Genomic DNA, 18,862 nt, shown 5'->3' on the forward strand with positions numbered 1-18,862 from the left:
CTGCCTCACCATGACAACCAGTATGGATGGGCGGGGCCGAGAAGAAGCCCCACCCACATGGACCGGGAACTTCCCGGCTTTGCGCAGGCTCCTTGGCTTGTGGTTGGGCAAAGCTGTGCGCCTGCGTGCCGCCACCGCTGCGCATGCGCAGGCGCTAAGTGGCCTCGGCGGTCGGAAGGGGAGTTCAAGGAGACGGGGGAGACGCGGCAGCGGGCACCTCCTCGGGGTCGCGGCTACAGCCATCATGCCGGGGATAGTGGAGCTGCCCTCTCTGGAGGATCTGAAAGTGCAGGAGGTGAGACTCGTCCGGAGGAGGGCAAGCGGGGCACAGGGCTGTAGCTTCCCGGGCCTAGGCCCAGCCGGGCTTGCACTCAGCGGACCCTGGGCCCCGGACCCCCCATCCCAACCCAATGCCCTCAACATGTACACAGGTTGACCCTCGGACGTCCCCTCGTCAGCTCGGGGAAACCCATCCTTCAATAGCTCGAGAACTCTCCGCTTCCCGGCAGCAACCTGCTTCTCCTTTACGTGAATAATAGTGGTATTTCTTATTAAGCACCAACCAGGCTCCTTTTACTTCATGTCACTTAGTACTCAAACGTCTTTGCGAAGTGAGTGTACAGCCCCAGGTTCTCACAGTCGAGGGAGAGAGACAGTCACTTTAAAGTAGCATTGTCGCTGCAGAGTGCATTGGAGTGGATGGAGCTCAAAAGCCGCAGAAAAATTAAATAGTATTGGAGAGCGAATTTACTAACATCCTGGGAAAGTGTTTGGTAAAAGATCAATTAAAGCATTCATTTACTCAAGAGCTGTCATTTGAATAATTGCCACATGCACATACACTGGAAAATGAGATAGACCCTGACCTCATAGAGTTTATAATCTAATAGGGAAACAGACAGTACAGTTACAGTATAGTGTAGTTAGAGCTATGAGAAGTGAAGACTGATAATACTAATTATAGCAAACACTAGACTCAGGCAGGATGCTAACAACAGACATGAATTCATAGACTCCTCCCAGCCAGCTGAGGATATAATTGATCTCTCCATGTTACAGATACGGTCCTGAGAGAAGTGATTTGCCCATGGTCACACCTCACACCGGAGAGCTACAATATGAACCCAGTTTTGAATTTTAAAGCCATACTTTAAAATGACCATTAGGGGCAAAAGCTCAGAAAATCGAGAAAGCTTAGCAGAATTTTGTGTTTTGCTGTTTGATGTGACTCTTGGTGGAAAGCAACAATGACTAAGCCTGGAGAGGTACCTGGGGCTGAGATAGGGCTGGGTAGCGACTTTCACAGGGCCAGACTGAGCAATTTGGACTTTGAATCCCGTCGGTGAGGTGATGGGGAGCTGTGGAAGATTTTAAGGCGAGGAAGTGTCAGAGCAGGACTGGATAATCAGGCTACATTGGAGAAGAAAGAGGAAGATGAAAAATTACATGCCAAAAATTATATCACAGGTCCAATATTGAGTATTTTACCTAGATTACTTCATTTCATCCTCTATGCCCGTGAGAGTGGCAACTATTATTTTCCCTGGATGAAAGGATTTTTAGCTGTGTTTGGAGACTTTTAATAAAGTGACATTTACCAAAAGGTGGGGAGTGGGTACTGCCAGCACTCCGTTTGTTTCTTACCCCACTGTGAAGCTGGGTTAAGACTTTGAATTGCTGTTTTTTTCATTGGCACTCTAATTTGGTTCAACAGTCATCTGAGGTTCTGCTTCTTGGACGCATTCTATTTCTGGAATAAATTTGCCATTAGAGTTCACACAGTTGAATTGAGAAACAGATAATTGCATAAATAACTAAAATACAGGACAAAATATGATTAAATGCTATGGATGAGGGCAAATATGATTTAAGAAAAGAGTAGAGGACTTCTTGGTGGTCCAGTGGTTAGAACTCTGCACTTCAGCTACAAGGGTCATGGGTTCCATCCTTGGTTGGGGAACTGAGATCCCACCTGCTGGAAGGCAGGGCCAAAAATAAAAATAGAAAAGAGAGGATTTGAAGTTGTATTTAAATTCTAGGCCTAGCCATTTGGTTACCTTGTTTAGTCAGTTTTCTTGTTTACAGACACAGTTATTTTATTTGTGAAATGAAGTGCTTCCAGCTGTCTAATCCTCCGAGGCAATGAGGGGAACAGAAAGCACTTCTTGGGCATAATGTGAAACTTGGTTAAATGGCATTTGCAGGATGGTATTTCTAGGCAGAGATGGAGAGAAGAGCTTTCTAAATGAGACAGGATCTGAAAGGTAAGCAGGTGGGATCAAAAGACAGGTCTGGGAACAGTGAGTTCCAGGTGCTAGAGAACAGCCAGTACTTTTTTGAAGTCTGGTGTGTTGAGAAGGCAGAAGGATAGTTGGGATCCAGAAAGCTTTGAATACCTTGTAAGAAACTTAGGCTTTAGTCTGTTGTTAAGCATGAATCCTTCAAGGGTTTTGTCGCAGATTTAATAGCAGAGCAACATAAGAATTGTCTTTTAGGACAGCAGTTCTATGAAGAATGATTGAAAGAGAGGAATAAGAAGAGCAAGGGAACCAGTCTTGGTGGCTGTTGAAATAACTGAGGAAGATATTATTGACCCCAATATGATTGGCAACTATGCTACAGAGAGGAAAGAACATGTTTATCTAGGATTGCTCAGACTTAGCAATGACTTAGATAGCAGAGGCAGGAAAGGTTGAGGAATCAATGTCAGATTTGCACCCTGACAGTAGGACTGAGGGAGCCAGAAGCAGTGGGTTTGAGAAGCAAGTTAAACCTATTTTGGACCCCATTGACCTTGGGGTTAATGACACATGCCTATGGAAGACTAGTCAGAAGCTTTGTGCAGGAAACTCTTTGGACACATTGACCATTTTGAATAAAAATAATGGCCAGTATTTATGATGTCTCCTGAGAAATCGATGCAGGTCAAGAAGCAACAGTTAGAACTGGACATGGAACAGCAGACTGGTTCCAGTTGGGAAAGGAGGATGTCAAGGCTGTATATTGTCATCCTGCTTACATGCAGAGTACATCATGCTAAATGCCAGGCTGGATGAAACATAAGATGGAATCAAAATCTCCAGGAGAAATATCCATAACCTCGGATATGCAGCTGACACCACCCTTATGGCAGAAAGCAAAGAAGGTGGCAAGAGCCTCTTGATGAAAGTGAAGGAGGAGAGTGAAAAAGTTGGCTTAAAACACAACATTTAGAAAACTAAGATCATGGTATCCAGTCCCATCACTTCATGGCAAATAGATGGGGGAACAATGGAAACAGTGAGAGACTTTATTTCTGGGGGCTCCAAAATCACTGCAGATGGTAACTGCAGCCATGAAATTAAAAGATGTTTGCTCCTTGGAAGAAAAGCTATGACCAACCTAGATACCATATTAAAAAGCAGAGACATTACTTTCCCTTCAAAGGTCCATCTGGTCAAAGCTATGGTTTTTCCAGTAGTCATGTATAGATGTGAGAGTTGGACCATAAAGAAAGCTGAGTGCTGAAGAATTCATGCTTTTGAACTGTGGTGCTGGAGAAGACTCTTGTGAGCTCCTTGGACTACAAGGAGATCCAGCCAGTCAATCCTACAGGAAATTAGTCCCAAGAATTCATTGGAATGACTGATGCTGAAGCTGAAACTCCAATACTTTGTCCACCTGATCTGAAGAACTAACTCATTGGAAAAGACCCTGATGCTGGGCAAGATTGAAGGCAGGAGGAGAAGGGGACAACAGAGGATTAACAGTTGGCATCACCAGCTCGATGGACATGAGTTTGATCAAGCTCTGGGAGTTAGTGAAGGACAGGGAAGCCTGGCGTGCTGCAGTCCATGGGGTCGCAAAGAGTCGGGCACGGCTAAGCGGCTGAACTGAACTTGCTTACGATGCACTTCTATGTGCTAGGCACTTCATAATATGTTTATGTGTATTGACTCGCTTAAGCCTCACAACAGTTTCATCGGCTGAGTACTGTCATCCTCCATTTTATGTAAATTAAGCAAAATACAAAGCCTGGTATAAATTAAGTACTCCAAAAAAGAAAAAGGGGGGGGGTGCCGATTGGGTGTAAGGAAGAGAGACTAGGACTAGAAGATTGCTTGTAGATTGTGAGACTTTTCCTGCCCCCCTTTCCACACCTGCACACTGTATAAACCTGGTGTGCAGTGAGGCTGTTATGGGGACAGATAAAGAAGGGCGTTGAAATTCTGTGTTCTTTAGAGACAAAGGGAGCTGAATGGATCTGAGAGGGTATTCACGGTAAGCAGCTGTGCGGGGATGTGGTTTCTGCTGGAACTCAAATCGGTCTTAGTGAAGAAGCAGGTGAGGGCTGTTGGCGACATCCGTGGTGGCGATGCAGCGGCAAGCCGCGTGATGGGAGGTCACAGTCTCTCGTGCCAGCTCTGTGCTTGGCACTGACGTGCTGCGCCGTCTTGAGCGCATGCCTGCTCTTCCTCGGGAAATAAGTTCAGTGAGTTCTCAGCCTTGATTTCCCTGCAACAGGGCATCTGTTACGTGCTCAACAGCACAGGCATACCTAGATTGGGGTAAGACATTTGCAAGCAAGTAAGGCAAGGAAAGCTGTAGACTTTTGGTGGCATGATAGCTGTGGAAGCATCGGAGTAATTAAATCAGCCGTTTAAAGATGTTCTAAGGCATTCAACAAGGAAATCAATACAGCTAACTTAATTTTAAAAAATATATTAGGCTTTAAAAATAGATTGTCTTGATTTTTAGTCTCCCGGCTCTCTGTAGGTAATACAACAAGCAAGCATGTACCACTCAACTAACTGAAATAAACTATTACCAAAAACTGGAACGCAAAATTTTACCAGGTGTGTAAATGAACTTATTAGAATTGTCATGGAAAATTTCACTTCCATCCTAAATTCACCTTTGCTTTGCTAATTTTAACAGTTGTAATATTAGTGTAGTGGTAGTTGCTCGCTCAGTCGTGTCCAACTCTTGGACCTCATAGACTGTAGCCTGCCAGACTCCTCTGTTCATGGAATTCTCCAGGCAAGAATACTGGAGTGGGTCGCCTTTCTCTTCTCCAGGGGGTCTTCCCAACCCAGGGGTCAAACTCAGGTCTCCTGCATTGCAGGCGAAGTCCTTACCGTCTGAGCAACCAGGAAAGCCCATGTAATAGTAGTCACAACCGTAGCTTTATTCTCTTCCTGTAGTGTTTAGATGAATTATCTTTTCACCTTTTCTTGCCTTTGGTCTTATTAAAAATAATAACAACTTAACCTAAGGCTATGTGAAATTTGTAAAAAAAATTAAATAATAAAAATTTTATTATAAATAATACTATAAAATTATTCTCATGCAAAAATTCTTGATATTTACAAATCAAATCCAGTGGTATCTTAAGGCATAATGCATGAGGACAGACTAGATTTTACTCGAGTACACTGGATCAGTTTTAGAAACTCTGTTAATGCTGTTCATGACATTTATAGATTAATGAAAAAGAAACCTGAAAATTTCAGTCTTTCCTGGTGGAGGAATCAGCAGTGAAGCAAAGCCAGTTATGATTAGAAAGAAACTTCCCTAATGAGGAACGTGTAGGCAAGTATATCCCAGACACCAACAGCCCTTATCGTACCAAACTACCTTAAAGTTGGGAACAAAGCAGGGAAGCCTGCCATCATTGCTGCCTGCCATCATTGCTGTTTGTGTCATCCTGGAACTTCTGGTAAGAGCATTAAGAGAGGAAAGGAGAAGAAGGTAAACAAGTAAGTATCAGAGAGGAGGGCTTCCCTGGGGTTTCAGATGGTAAAGAGTCTGCCTACAATGTGGGAGACCTGAGTTCAGTCCCTGGGACAGGAAGATCCCCTGGAGGAGGGCATGGCAACCCACTCCAGTATTCTTGGCCTGGAGAATCCCCATGGACAGAGGAGCCTGGTGGGCTACAGTCCCTGGGGTTGCAAAGAGTTGGACACGACTGAGTGACTAAGCACACCAGAGCGGAAGGGAGGCAGTTTTTACTTGTACATGAAAGGTTTTCTGTTAATCACTCTGGAGTTTCCTATCAGAACTGACGAGACTTAGTGAAGTATGGCTGTAGAGAAGACGCAGTGTACAGACTAGCAATAACTAACTTGAAAATGTAAGGGAAATAGAGCCTATCTAGAGAGTATCCAAAATATGAGAACATTAAGAAATAAATCAGAAACATGCAAGATTCCTGTATGGGAAACTAATTCTAACCGAGGGAAGTGAGAATGAGCTAACTGGAGAGACATACTGATAATGTTCTGGATGAGAAGGCCTCGCCCAGATAGTCTTAACCTCTCCTGTAACTGTTACATCCCTTGCTGCCTGTCTGGGGTGAGTGCTGTGCACCAGATATAAAAGCCAGCAGTACCCTCAGAGCGCCCTCTACACGACCAGCCCCTTGGCTGCACCAGCCTCATCTCCCAACTCCTGGTCTACTTCCTCCTTCAGCCACACAAACCCAGTCTCTCCATCCCATCCTCTCCAGGCCTCTGTGTCAGGGGTTTCCTTCCCACGGCTAGAAAAAACCTGCCCCCTTCCTCCAATTTCTCTTTCTGCTCTCGTTCCCCAGCTGCCATCACAAGCCAAGTATTTAATGCCTCGTTTTACCCCGTCTTGTTCTCATTTGTGACAGCTCCTTGTGCTCAGCACTGTTTTGGGTGATTGGTGGACCATGGTAAATATCACCTTAATTAGAATTTAGGGAGAATGGACATCTTTACAGTAGTGGACTTGTGTTGAAAACAAAACCCCTGCCCTCTTGGAGCTTACGTTCCAGTGGTCACAGATCGAGTGACCATAGGTGCTGGCTTATCTAAGATGATCAGGGAGAGACTCTCTGGGGAGATAACATGTGAGCAGAGACCCAGTATTGTAAAAGTGCCCTTTCCATTCTAATTTGATATATAACTAGACTTAGCACTATTGCAATGCAAACTATCAGTGGAGGGGTGTTCGTCTGTAAGAACAGCTGGACCAGTTTTGAAAAGAGGGCTGGTGAGGAGGATGGTCTTCCCAGACAACAAACAGTAATTAAAACTGCCGTGGTACTGGTACCGGAAAAGAGGCCAGCAGGACCCCTGTTGCAGCAGCTGCTAGACAGGCTCTGGGCTGTATGGTGAGCTGGCTGGGCTACTCTTGTGCTTCTCGAGAAACTGCTGGGCTATGAGTGAGTGAGGCTGGCGTAGTTGTAGGGATGGTTGCCTTGAATACACTCTGAACTTCACAAAGTTCACAAATGCAGTACTTTATTCTTAATAACTTGCTGGACTATAGGCTCTTACTGGTCCCTTCTGGTCTCTAATCTTCTGTGATTCTGTCGTCTTCTGGAAATTTTACATGTCTTTCCACTGTTATTCCTGGAAAGCAGACTCATCCACGCTCCTCAGGGTTGGTTCCTCCCCTTACATCCCCAAAGCCTCCATCTCCCTTCAGAGTTCCACTTTCTGTCTCACAAAGATCTAAGGATTCTCTTGGGGCTGCCGTTCCCTTATGTCTAAAGTGGGAGTTGGTGATATCAGCCTGATGAGATTATTACGAAGGTGTGAAAGTCACACACATGAAAGAGCTCTGTGGTCTTGGAAGCACCGTGGATCCTAAGGGATTCTTACGGGAGTCCCTGTCTTTAGTTTTCTGGGCCAAGTCAGAACAAGACTACCTTCCTGTTCCCTCTGTCTTGATGATGTCAAGGAGAGGCTGAGGACCTGGTGTTCTGGTCACGAATCTGTGGTCCCTCTTCCCTGTCCCTCTCCCCAGGTGAAAGTCAGTTCGTCTGTGCTGAAAGCTGCGGCCCATCACTACGGAGCTCAGTGCGACAAGCCCAACAAGGAGTTCATGCTATGCCGGTGGGAAGAGAAGGACCCCCGGCGGTGTTTAGAGGAAGGCAAGCTTGTCAACCAGTGTGCCCTGGAGTTCTTCAGGTAGGATCTTTTCACCTAAGTGCTGGTGGGCTGAATCCTCAAGGTGTGTGTTATCTTCTTGGTGAATGTCCAGCTAAGTTAAGTGGAAGGATAATGTTACTGACTAATTCTGCTAGGAAATAGAAGACTGCAATCAGATAGACCACTGTAAAGCTGACAATAAATGATACTTTCGTTATGTGGTTTTATTATTTGGCTTCCCTTGTGGCTCAGTTTGTTCTTTTCCTTTTTTAATTTGTTTGAAGTTGAGTTGATTGACACTGTTAGTGTGGCATTATACAATGTTACTGATTCCTGCTGTACAACGTGGTGATTCAGTTACATGTGTTCTTTTTTTAAATAGTCTTTTCCGTTATAGTTTTATCACAGAATACTGACTGTAGTTCCCTGTGCCGTGCAGTAGTACCTTGCTTTTTGTCCATCCCATACATAGTAATTTGCATTTCTGTATCTGTGAGTCTGTTTCATAGACGTGTGTGTTTGTGCTGTATTTTAGGTCCTGCAGATAAGTGATATCATACTGTATTTGTCTCTGTCTGTCTGACATCACTTAGTTTAATCTCTAGGTCTGTCTGTGTTATTGCAAATGGCATTATTTCGTTCTCTCTTATGGCTGAGTTGGATTCCATTGTACAGGGTTCCCAGGTAGCACTAGTGGTAAAGAACCCGCCTGCCAATGCAGGAGATGTAAGGGACGCAGGTTCGATCCCTGGGTCAGGAAGATCCCCTGGAGGAGGGCATGGCAACCCACTCCAGTGGTCTTGCTTGGAGAATCCCATGGACAGAGGAGCCTGATGGGCTGCAGTCCACGGTGTCGCAAAGAGTCGGACACGACTGGCGCCACTTAGCGTGCAGGAGTCCATTGCGTACACCCCCTCACACCTTCTTTGTCTGTTCAGTTATTGATGGGCATGTAGGTTATTTTCCATGTCTTGTCTGTTGTGAATACTGGCACGTTCTTTAATCTCTGTGAATCACAATTTCCAAAATAGAGTAATACCTGTCATATAAGATTGTTGTGAGAAATTTGAAAAGGCTCATAAAAGCAACTTAGAACAGTGCTTGCTAGCTGTCAGCCATTCACTAGTTTGTTATCATTACTGCAGGACACACAGTTATGATGGAAAGGAAGGTGTGTTTAAAGTCAAATGTTTAGATAGGCCACTATGCTTAGTACTGTAAGTAGAAAAAGTCCAAATTGTAATTGTAGAAAAAGGTTTTAATAACCATATTAGTCAAAACTCAAGGGGGCAGAAACTGAATTCACAGGGAATTGACTCATGTAAGTGCAAAGTCCAGAAATAGGATTGGCATCAGGCAGGGCTGGATCCAAGGGCTTAAATAATTTCATAACTACTTGGTGTCTTTTTGCTTCACCTCTTCTCCCCTCAGTTTCTTAGTTCTGCTTTTCTCTATCAAACTCATTTTCAAAGAGACTTGCCTTGCTGTACCAGAAGTGGCCTCCAGCCACTCTAAGCTTCTGGCTCCTTACTTAACAGACCCAGATGGAGTGCCCCCTAGTAGCATGAGCTGAGGTTTCTGGAACTGAATCTCATTGTCCTGGCTGGTCGACTTCATGTATGTGTCTCTGAATCAGTTAGGTTTTGAGAGATGAAATACTGTGACTGGTCAGGCCTTGCCATAAGTGGGGAGTAGACTTAGACTCACCTGAATCACATTGCCAAGCCATAGGGAGTGGTTGTTCCCCAAGGGAGAATTTGAAGGATGTTCTAGAAGAATGGGGAATAACTGCTGACTAGACAAATGAACAGATGTCCCCTACAGTGACGTAAGAGCTGTTCACACAATAGCTGTTTTCCTTCTTTCTTGCTTTTGCTGTCTTTGTCCACATGCAGAGATATTTTTGTACTTAAAAGTCATAGTGTGTGTATTCATTCAAAATATTCATTTTTCTCTTGAAACTATTGGAAACATTCTTTCAAGTTTCTCCCTCTTTGTGATAATCATTTTTAATGGCTGTCTAATATTCCACTGGTAGATAAACCAGTCATAATGTATCTCATGATTCTTGTTACTAAACATCATTGTTGATTTCTGTTTTTGATTGTTTTGGATAAATCTGCAGTGGTTACATTTGTGTAGAGACCATTTTCATTTTTTGATTAATTCATTAGCATACATTTCCCAGCAATGAAATTGTTCTTTAAAAGGCTTTGTACGTGATTTATGGCTCTTGAATTACAGTTGCCCTGTCTTTTGAAGTTGGGTCAGTCTGTGCTGTACTCAGCACTGTATCCTGATGTGAGTCACCAGCATTGCATTTGATTTAAATATTTGATAGGTACAAAATGGTATTTTAGTCCTGCTTGAATTTGTATTCATTTGATTGCTAATAAGGAAGAATGTGTATTCATTTGAAAGCTTTTTATTTTCTAAGAACTTTGGCAAAGCATTTTTCCTTTGACTCAAAGAAAGTATGTATAATTGAGAGATGTTTGGATTTCACGGGCTTCCAGGATGCTGAAGTTGCCTGCTGTAAGAACTAGTAGATAATTGTCTGTTCATGTAGGTGCCAGGGTAGCAGAGTCCAGATCACAGCCCTCAGTACCAGAGTAATGGTTTGCGCCCTTCTTTTGCCATAGTGTGTTGGAGGAGTCCAAAGTTCCAGCTGGTCATGCTAGCTCACTACAAAGCGTGATTCTCAAGTCAAGGTTTTGTTCAGTTGCTCAGTCGTGTCTGACTCTTTGCAACCCCATGGACTGCATGCAGCATCCCAGGCTTCCCTGTCCATCATCTCCCGGAGCTTGCTCAAACTCATGTCTGTTATTCAGTGATGCCATCCAACCATCTCATCCTCTGTTATCCCCTTCTCCTCCTGCCTTCAGTCTTTCCTAGCATCAGGGTCTTTTCCACTGAGTCGGCTCTTCGCATCCAGTGGCCAGAGTATTGGAGCCTCAGCTTCAGCATCAGTCCTTCCAATGAATATTCAGGATTGATTTCACATTGATTTCCTTTAGGATTGACTGGTTTGATCTTGCTGTCCAAAGGACTCTGAAGAGTCTTCTCCAGCACCACAGTTTGAAGGCATCAGTTCTTTAGCACTCAGCCTTTTTTATTGTCCAGCTCTCACATCCATACATGACTACTGGAAAAACCATACCTTTGACTCTGCGGACCTTTGTAGGCAAAGAAATGTCTCTGTTTTTTAATATGCTGTCTAGATTTGTCATTACTTTTCTTCCAAGGAGCAAGCAGCTCCTTTAATTTCCTGGCCGCAGTCACTGTCCACAGTGATTTTGGAGCCCAAGTAAATAGTCTGTCAGTGTTTCCATTGTTTCCCCATCTATTTGCCATGAAGTGATGGGATCAGATACCATGATCTTCGTTTTTTGAATGTTGAATTTTAAGCCAGCTTTTTCATTCTCCTCTGTCGCCTTCAAGAGGCTCTTTAGTACCTAGTTCCTTTAGTCAAGGTTAGCGGGATGCGATTTTGTGTGCTGTAGAAATCTAGGTTAGTGAGACTAGAGATAACCCCGAAAAGCTCCCTAGGCTTCGACATTCCTTCTTCCTTCCTGTTATACCTCCTGTCACCCTTCCAGAGGTTATTCTCAAAATACCTGGAAGGGTGTGAGAAACTGATACCCATTGGTTGCCTTAGAGGAGCGGGACTGAGCAGGAATGAAAAGCCAGTTTTTCTTTTGTGTTTTCTTCACCCACCTCTGAAGTTCTTATGTTCAATATGATTCACTGTGTTCACTGTAGCTAGGTTCTTGGAAAATGACAAGTAAGTTCTTCATTATTATTCCAACAGAGGAAGGAGGCACTCTACGCTTCTTCCACTGCCTCAGATAGCCTTTTACATAAAATAACAGTATTTTATTCTTGCCTGAATTTGCATTTATTTGATGACTAGCAACACTGAATGGTAAGAGAAGGGGAATTTTGCAAAATAATTAAGGCTTATCCCTTTTATACACAAGTTACTTTTTCTTCAACCACTTTTGGTGACCACAAAGTGAATTATATTCTATGTTGCTTCTTAAGAGAGCAAATATAGCTTAACTTTCTTATTAATGACAAGAATTAATCTCTGTTTTTGTTCAGTGCACAAATAAAATGAAGTCCTTGAGCTTTGGAGGTGTGGAGAGGGGTCTGCCTCTACACTGATTGACCCCCAAGATCAGAAGTTCCTTGTCAATTTGTGAATTTGCTTTTTATAATTCTGTCTCCTCCTTTGTCGTTGTCACTTCTGATTTCTGTCAGCCCCACATCTCTGAATATGCCTCCCTCTCTTCTAAAATTTCAAAGCTGGTAAACTTTAGAATTGGATCTAAGGGGAATAAATAGGTCCCTAGTGAGGAGTTATCTGAGGAAAATATATACACCGTAGACTCACTCCAATATTCTTGCCTAGAGAATCCCAGGGATGGGGGAGCCTGGTGGGCTGCCGTCTTTGGGGTCGCACAGAGTCGGACATGACTGAAGCGACTTAGCAGCAGCAGCAGCAGACCTTTTTTGTTTTAAAAATGTGTATTTATTAATGTATTTAGCTGTGTTGGGTCTTAGCTGCAGCACGTTGGATCTAGTTCTGAATCCGGGCCCTCTGCATTGGGAGCATGGAGTCTTAGCCACTAGACTACCAGGGAAGTCCCAGGTGACAGTCTTTTGGCATTTCTTTTCATTTATTTTTGCTCTATAAAGAAATTAGGTCATATGCCTCAGATCTTTTTTTACGTATTGGTCCTCAACCTGAGGATCTCCAGGTTGCCTTGCAAGTGAGGTGAGAGTACTCTCATACCTTTCAGAAAGCAAGGCTGTGTGTTTGAGGTCTGTATCAGATTTTCCCCCGCTTTTTTGTTTTTCCTGGTTCTGCAAAGAGCTGCCCCTACCCAAGGGCTTCCCAGCTGGTGCAGTGGAAATGGTAATGCCTGTCAGTGCAGGAGACCCAGGAGATGCTGGTTCGATCCCTGGGTCAGGAGTAGGAAATGGCAACCCTCTCCAGTATTCTTGCCTGGAAAATTCCAATGGACAGAGGCGCCTGGCAGGCTACAGTCGATAAGTCGCAAAGAATCAGACATGACTGAGAGCATGCGTGCACACACACGCGCGCATGCACACTCCTAACAAGCCCTCTTTTCCAGGCAGATAAAGCGGCACTGCGCGGAGCCTTTTACGGAATACTGGACCTGCATCGATTACTCTGGCCTGCAGCTATTTCGTCGCTGTCGCAAACAGCAGGCACAATTTGACAAGTGTGTGCTAGACAAACTGGGCTGGGTGCGGCCGGACCTGGGGGAGCTGTCAAAGGTAACATGATTTCCTGCTGGTCTTTTTCTCTCCCTGAGAGTGGGGAAAGGCAGGAGGAGGTCCAGAAAGGGTCTTTTGTGAGTTCAGGTCTGATGTGACAGGTCCAGACTGACCAGACAGCTCAGCTAGGGAGTGACCATCCGCAGCCCAGAGTTTACTTAATAGAGACTCTCCTTTACATAGACCTTCCAGCATGAGCGGGTTTCTTGTTGCTTAATTATTAATAGCTAACTGAAGAACAGAAGGGAGTAAGTGAGGATAAAATGTTTAAGGGGGCTCGGTCAGTTGAAAACATTGAGGTTATTATGGGGAAATGGGTTTGAGGCTGTGCCTGATTTTTCAGGAGCATACCTGAGATTTTTTTTTTTTAAGTAACACCTGTAGTTTTAAAAGCGTGTTTTCCTACTTTCTCCTTTATTTCCTGTCTCAGCTGTGACACCACCATCTATTGAAGCCTCAGAGATAGAGGAAATCTGAACATCTGTCTTCTTCACTTAGCCCTCTGTCTTCCTTTATCCAGTCCTCAGTTCCTCTAGATCAGCATCTCCTGGAATATTATTTTAAATCCTCGCACTGTCCTCACTTCTTGGACAGGTGTTCTTAACTGGGCTACATGAGCTTCTGGGAGGGCAGGGTAGATGACTATAGGCATGATCTATGTGGAAAATAAATATGACTATCCATTTTAAAAAAAAAAGACTTTTCAAGGGGGCTTCCTATTTGCTCATAAAACTGAGCATCCCCTCTGTATCCTGAGACGCGTGGCCCTTTGTGATCTGGACTGTTCCTGCTTCTTAAGCATCGTCTCCTCCATTCCTTCTGGGAAGCATAGGTAGCAAGGCACGGCGGGAAAGACTGGTTTGAAAGGAGACTGAACGTAGGTTTGAATCTTAGATTCATGACTGAATTGCTCTGGGATCTTGAGCAAATTGCTAGCCCTCTCCTCTCCTGCCACAGTTATAAGATGGGACCAGTATTAGTCCCTGTTTTTCTGTGGGGATTAAGCTAAGGAGGTTATGTAAAGCCCCAGTATACTGTTGACCCATAGGCCCATAATTATTAACGTTCCCTGTGAGCTTCCCTGGTGGCTCAGATGGTAAAGCGTCTGACTACAATGCGAGAGACCCGGGTTCGATCCCAGGGTTGGGAAGATCCCCTGGAGAAGGAAATGGCAACCCACTCCAGTACTCTTGCCTGGGAAATCCCTTGGACGGAGGAACCTTGTAGGCTACAGTCCATGGAGTCGCAGAGTCGGACACGACTGAGCGACTTCACTTTCACTTTCCCTTTGTGTGTGGTATCTGTGGATGATAGTTGGGTCTTAAGCTTGTTGCCAGAAGTAGAGGAATGATTTATCAGTTTTATTTTTTTGGTATCTGGCAAATCTTTCCTTCAGATACCTTCTTTTGCTGCAGTGAACAACTTATTTATTTTTATTTTTGAAAAATGTTTATTGAAATACAGTTGGTTTACAGTGCTGTGTTTCAGGTATACAGTAAAGTGATTCAGTTATACGTGTATATTAATATATATATATATTTTTAAAACACATTCTCATCATTATGCTCTTACTGTATACTGAGTATAATTCCCTGTGCTATACAATAGGTCCTTGTTGGTTATCTGTTTTATATATAGCAGTGTATATATTCTGATCCAAAGTGAGCAAATTATTTTTATTTATTTTTTTAAGAAATAATTATTTTTATTTATTATTTATTTATTTTGGTTATGCCTGGTCTTAGGAATTGGCACACGGGATCTTCCATCTTCTTTGCATTACACAAGATCTTTCGGTTACAGCACGCAGGATCTAGTTCCCTGACCAGGGATTGGACCTGGGCTCCCTGCATTGAGAGCTCAGAGTCTTATATGCTGAACCACCAGGGAAGTCTTCCAAGTTATTTTGAATAGTTGATAATTCTAAGTTGGAAAGTGGTAGAACTTTTATATCTAATAAAGAAAACTGCCTTTTCGCATTTCTGTCTCATGAAAGGAGAATTTACAGATCATGCTGTTAAGAAAGTATATTTATTCCTGAATCTTTGTATTAACCTTTTTCAAAAAACCTTGCAAAGAAAAAGTATTGTTACCTGAATTCTTTCCGAAAGTGTATTTCATTAAGAAGATTACCAGCTTTGTTTATACTTCAGTTCAGTCTCTAAGAAGGGTCGTAACTGGCTTCAGCATCGCTCACTCATGCATCCTGGTCCCTGCCCTCCCACATGCACCTGGTGAATTCCTCATCCAGTCTCAGCTCAGGTGTCGGGTCTGTCTTTGAAGTTTCTGGCTTTCCTAGGTAGGATTGTGCTCTCTCACCCGTAATTCCTTTGCCCTGATAATGTTAATTTTGAAAATAACTAATGAAGCATCTGCTCCATACATCAGGCACTTCAGGTGTGTTATTCTAATAACCCTGGGAGCTACTGTTGGCCCCGTTTACAGATGGGAAATTGAAAGTTCAGTCAGAATCCCAAGGTCATTTACCTAGTAATTAGTTTGACCGAATGCTTCTGCTCCTTCTGTTTTGAGTCTGGTGCAGAAGAGGAAGTTGTTTCATTGTCCTTTCCACAGTAATTTGTCCTTTAAAGGGGCCCTTTTATTTTCTCTAGATTTATTTCACAGACATCTTGAATTCCTTAAAGGAGCTTCAAATGCCAGCTGGAGGCATTTGGAATACTCTGTCAAGCAACAAGGAACCATTAGTGATCTCTAATTATAGCGGAGAGATGAGAAAACTGTTTTAAAAGCAAATGAAAAACTATTCTGGACTTGTAGTCAGAAGCCTGGAGTAGCTCTGACATTTACAGTGTTCTGATCTTAGACAAGCCAGCATCTCTGCTCCTCTTCTGTGGACTGGAGATAATTATACCTCGGAGGGTGATTATAATAAGAATTGTGAGACTGTGTCCATGAAAGCTCTGTTCACAATAAATGGTGTTTGAATTTGTACATCTGGGAAGATTGATCTGGTCGTATCACATGGGACAGCTTGGGAGACCACTAGATAACAAGACCATTAATAACCGTGGTCTTCCATCTTTCTGCTTCTCTGGGCCCATTTCCTCATCTTTACAGTGAGAACAGTTTCTGCTGGGATTCTGATGGAGACTTCTGTGGGCTAATGTGGGTGTAAAATTCCATCCTCCTGTCCCCTCGGACGCCAGATCGGTGCTCTACCCTCACCTGGCACCTTGGCTCAGCACCCCCAGGCTAGCTTTTCCACACTCTGTCCTGGCCTACAGACATGATTAAGTTCTTCCTTGCTCCAGTAATATCTGTTGCCACTGGATTAAAATTCAAACATCTTTGCATATTGTTCACCGCCCTTCATCATCTGGCCCCTGCCTCCCAGCGTCTCTTGACATGTAAAAAGCACAGACTCTGGAGCAGGCAGAGCTGGCTTCAAGTCCTGGTGCTTCCACTGTTGGCCTGGTGGCCCCAGTGAAGCTGCAGGTCGACTCTGAGGAGTGTCAGCGTGAACCAGAATAATGTCTTCAACAACAGTACCAGGTGCACAGCCTGTCCTTCGGCTAGTCTAAGGCCGTGCCTCCCTCCCTCTTCCCTCTCTGTGTACTCTTGGTTTACTTGGAAGGTCTTTTCCTCTCTGCCTTCCTGATTGGTTTCTACTCATCCTTCAAGATGGTGCTAAATACTCCCCCTTCAGAAATAGTTGGGGGCCCTGGAGGACAGCGGGTGGGTGGAGGTCCTGCTCCTCCCACCCCCCCCCCCCCCGCCCCTGTGACTTGCCTGGGAAGCACTCGGGGATGGCCTCCTGTCTGGCTCCTGCAGTGAGGACTATGTGAATCTTGTTCCCTTCTGTATCCTAACTTCTTCCATATGGAGTGGCATAAAGTAGGCATTCTTCAGTGTGTATTCAGGGTGAAGTGTGATGTGCTAGGGCTTCAAAGATGAGGAGTGGCTGGGGCCGCCAGGGCAGAGAGGAGACCAGTAGGTGTGTTTGTGGTCACACCTCCTGCACCTGACTCTCAGTTTCCCTTTTCCTCTTCCTCCCTCTGCAGGTCACCAAAGTGAAAACAGACCGGCCTTTACCAGAGAATCCCTATCACTCAAGAGCAAGGCCAGAGCCCAACCCTGAGGTGGAAGGCGATCTGAAGCCCGCCAGGCATGGCAGCCGCCTCTTTTTCTGGACCATGTGAAGATGGGTCCGTGACCCTACACCCAGGCACGCACCCAGGCAGTGGGCAGTGAACTTTCCCGCCGTTTGCATCAACCGATAGAGGGCTTTTTCCGGGATCACAAACATTAACCAAACGTTAATTTATGTGACTTGGCAGTTATTCTATACCATTTCCTGCCCATTAAAAATTTTAAAGGAAACAGTTGTATTTTATTATGTTTTCTATAACCTTCTGGCCTTTAAAGATGACTTCCCCTTGCTTTTTCTCCTTGTGGTCCTGCCTGTTCCCTCGCTCTCTCTCTCTAAGTAGGCATCTGCCAGCGCAGTAGGGGAGCCTCGTGGGATCACGGACAAATGAACGTGTAAAGGAGAGGCTTTGTTACCTGCGACAGCGCCTCAGCACCGGTCTGTGTTCACACATTTTGAATTCTCCATGTTTCTTCCCATCCAACGTCTCAGACAAATAAGAGTTCCCTGAAGGTCATACAAGGAAAGCGTCCAAGATAGAAGAAGCACAGAAACATTTGCGCTTGTGACTCAGGCCATGGGCGGGGCGCCTGGCTGGGTCTTCTGCAGTCTCGCTCAAAGTTCCTTAAAGAACCAAACTTCCACCACTTCCCCTCGATATCCCATCCTCAAGCGTTATAACCCAGATGTTTTTCCTGATAGACAAGGGAGTTGGAGGCTGAACTCCCAGCTCCAAAGCCAGGAAGTCGGGAGGTCTGAGTGTCAGTTCCAGCCTTGGGTGTGTTTCTTAACCTCTTACGAGAGGTTGAATTTGAGGACAAACTAAAGGGAACATGCTTATCTACCTCCTGGGCAGGTTAGAGCCACAAGTATTTTAAAAGCTCTTTGGTTCAAAGCCGTATTAATGTCTTTATTTTCCCTGTCGTTCAATTCCTTTTTCACGACTAGGCTGTTTCCTCTCCATCTGACCGGGGGTCACTTTACATCTTCTGTTCATGGCCTTAAATTGCACGTGTCTGTGTGTAAGTCTCAGCTCCCCAGGCCTTGCTTTCCCATTTGCAGAGCTCTGGGAAGCAGAACACCGAGCACTGCATGATCTGCCTTGCCCCTGCCCCCACCCCACCCTGACCCCACAGTTGGGAGCATTTTATGTAAACCTCGCTCTCACCCATTCTGCGAAAGCTCCTTGCCAGCCACTTTTGCCTCATTCTCCAATATAAGAAGAAAAACAATAGGTTCCTATGTTTTTACAACAGCAAAGGCAACACCCATTAACCTCTTGGAGGCCAAGTTGTTGGAAGTCAGCCTTGGTGGGGAAAGCACCACCATCATGACCACAGATGCGTTTATGTGATAACTGCAAACCATGTGTTGCTTTCTGCAAAGGAAGCTGGGACTTGTGTAAATAATAACAAATACTCTGAGCACTGTGCATCGTGGCCACATGTGTCAACTCCTTCAATGCCCAGAGCCCTTTGAAAGTTTCTCACGTGTCATGCCATTCCATAGATGGAGGAGCTCAAGCTTAGGGAAACTTAAGTCCTCATATGTGAAACAGAATTGGAAT

At 44.5% G+C, this 18,862-nt stretch overlaps 1 protein-coding gene across 1 annotated transcript; it reads left to right on the forward strand.

Annotated features, from left to right (window-relative positions):
• Window positions 1-159: 159 nt before the first annotated feature.
• NDUFA8 (NADH:ubiquinone oxidoreductase subunit A8) lies at window positions 160-17,495 on the forward strand. Its single transcript, XM_068981792.1, has 4 exons — window positions 160-295; window positions 7,756-7,919; window positions 13,022-13,187; window positions 17,210-17,495. Exons 1-4 carry the CDS (start codon window positions 245-247, stop codon window positions 17,345-17,347), a joined length of 519 nt encoding a protein of 172 aa, XP_068837893.1. The 5' UTR covers window positions 160-244; the 3' UTR covers window positions 17,348-17,495.
• The last annotated feature ends 1,367 nt before the right edge of the window (window positions 17,496-18,862 follow it).

Source organism: Capricornis sumatraensis, chromosome 1 (genome assembly GCF_032405125.1).
Source record: "Capricornis sumatraensis isolate serow.1 chromosome 1, serow.2, whole genome shotgun sequence".
In the NCBI taxonomy this organism is placed as follows: Eukaryota; Metazoa; Chordata; class Mammalia; order Artiodactyla; family Bovidae; genus Capricornis; species Capricornis sumatraensis.

Bases quoted from the DNA above. Each gene is read 5' to 3' on its own strand.
- NDUFA8 (XM_068981792.1), top strand. From the start codon at position 245: ATGCCGGGGATAGTGGAGCTGCCCTCTCTGGAGGATCTGAAAGTGCAG. The intron at 296-7,755 runs GTGAGACTCGTC...CCCTCTCCCCAG, and splicing joins AGGATCTGAAAGTGCAGGAG to GTGAAAGTCAGTTCGTCTGT. The intron at 13,188-17,209 runs GTAACATGATTT...CTCCCTCTGCAG, and splicing joins ACCTGGGGGAGCTGTCAAAG to GTCACCAAAGTGAAAACAGA.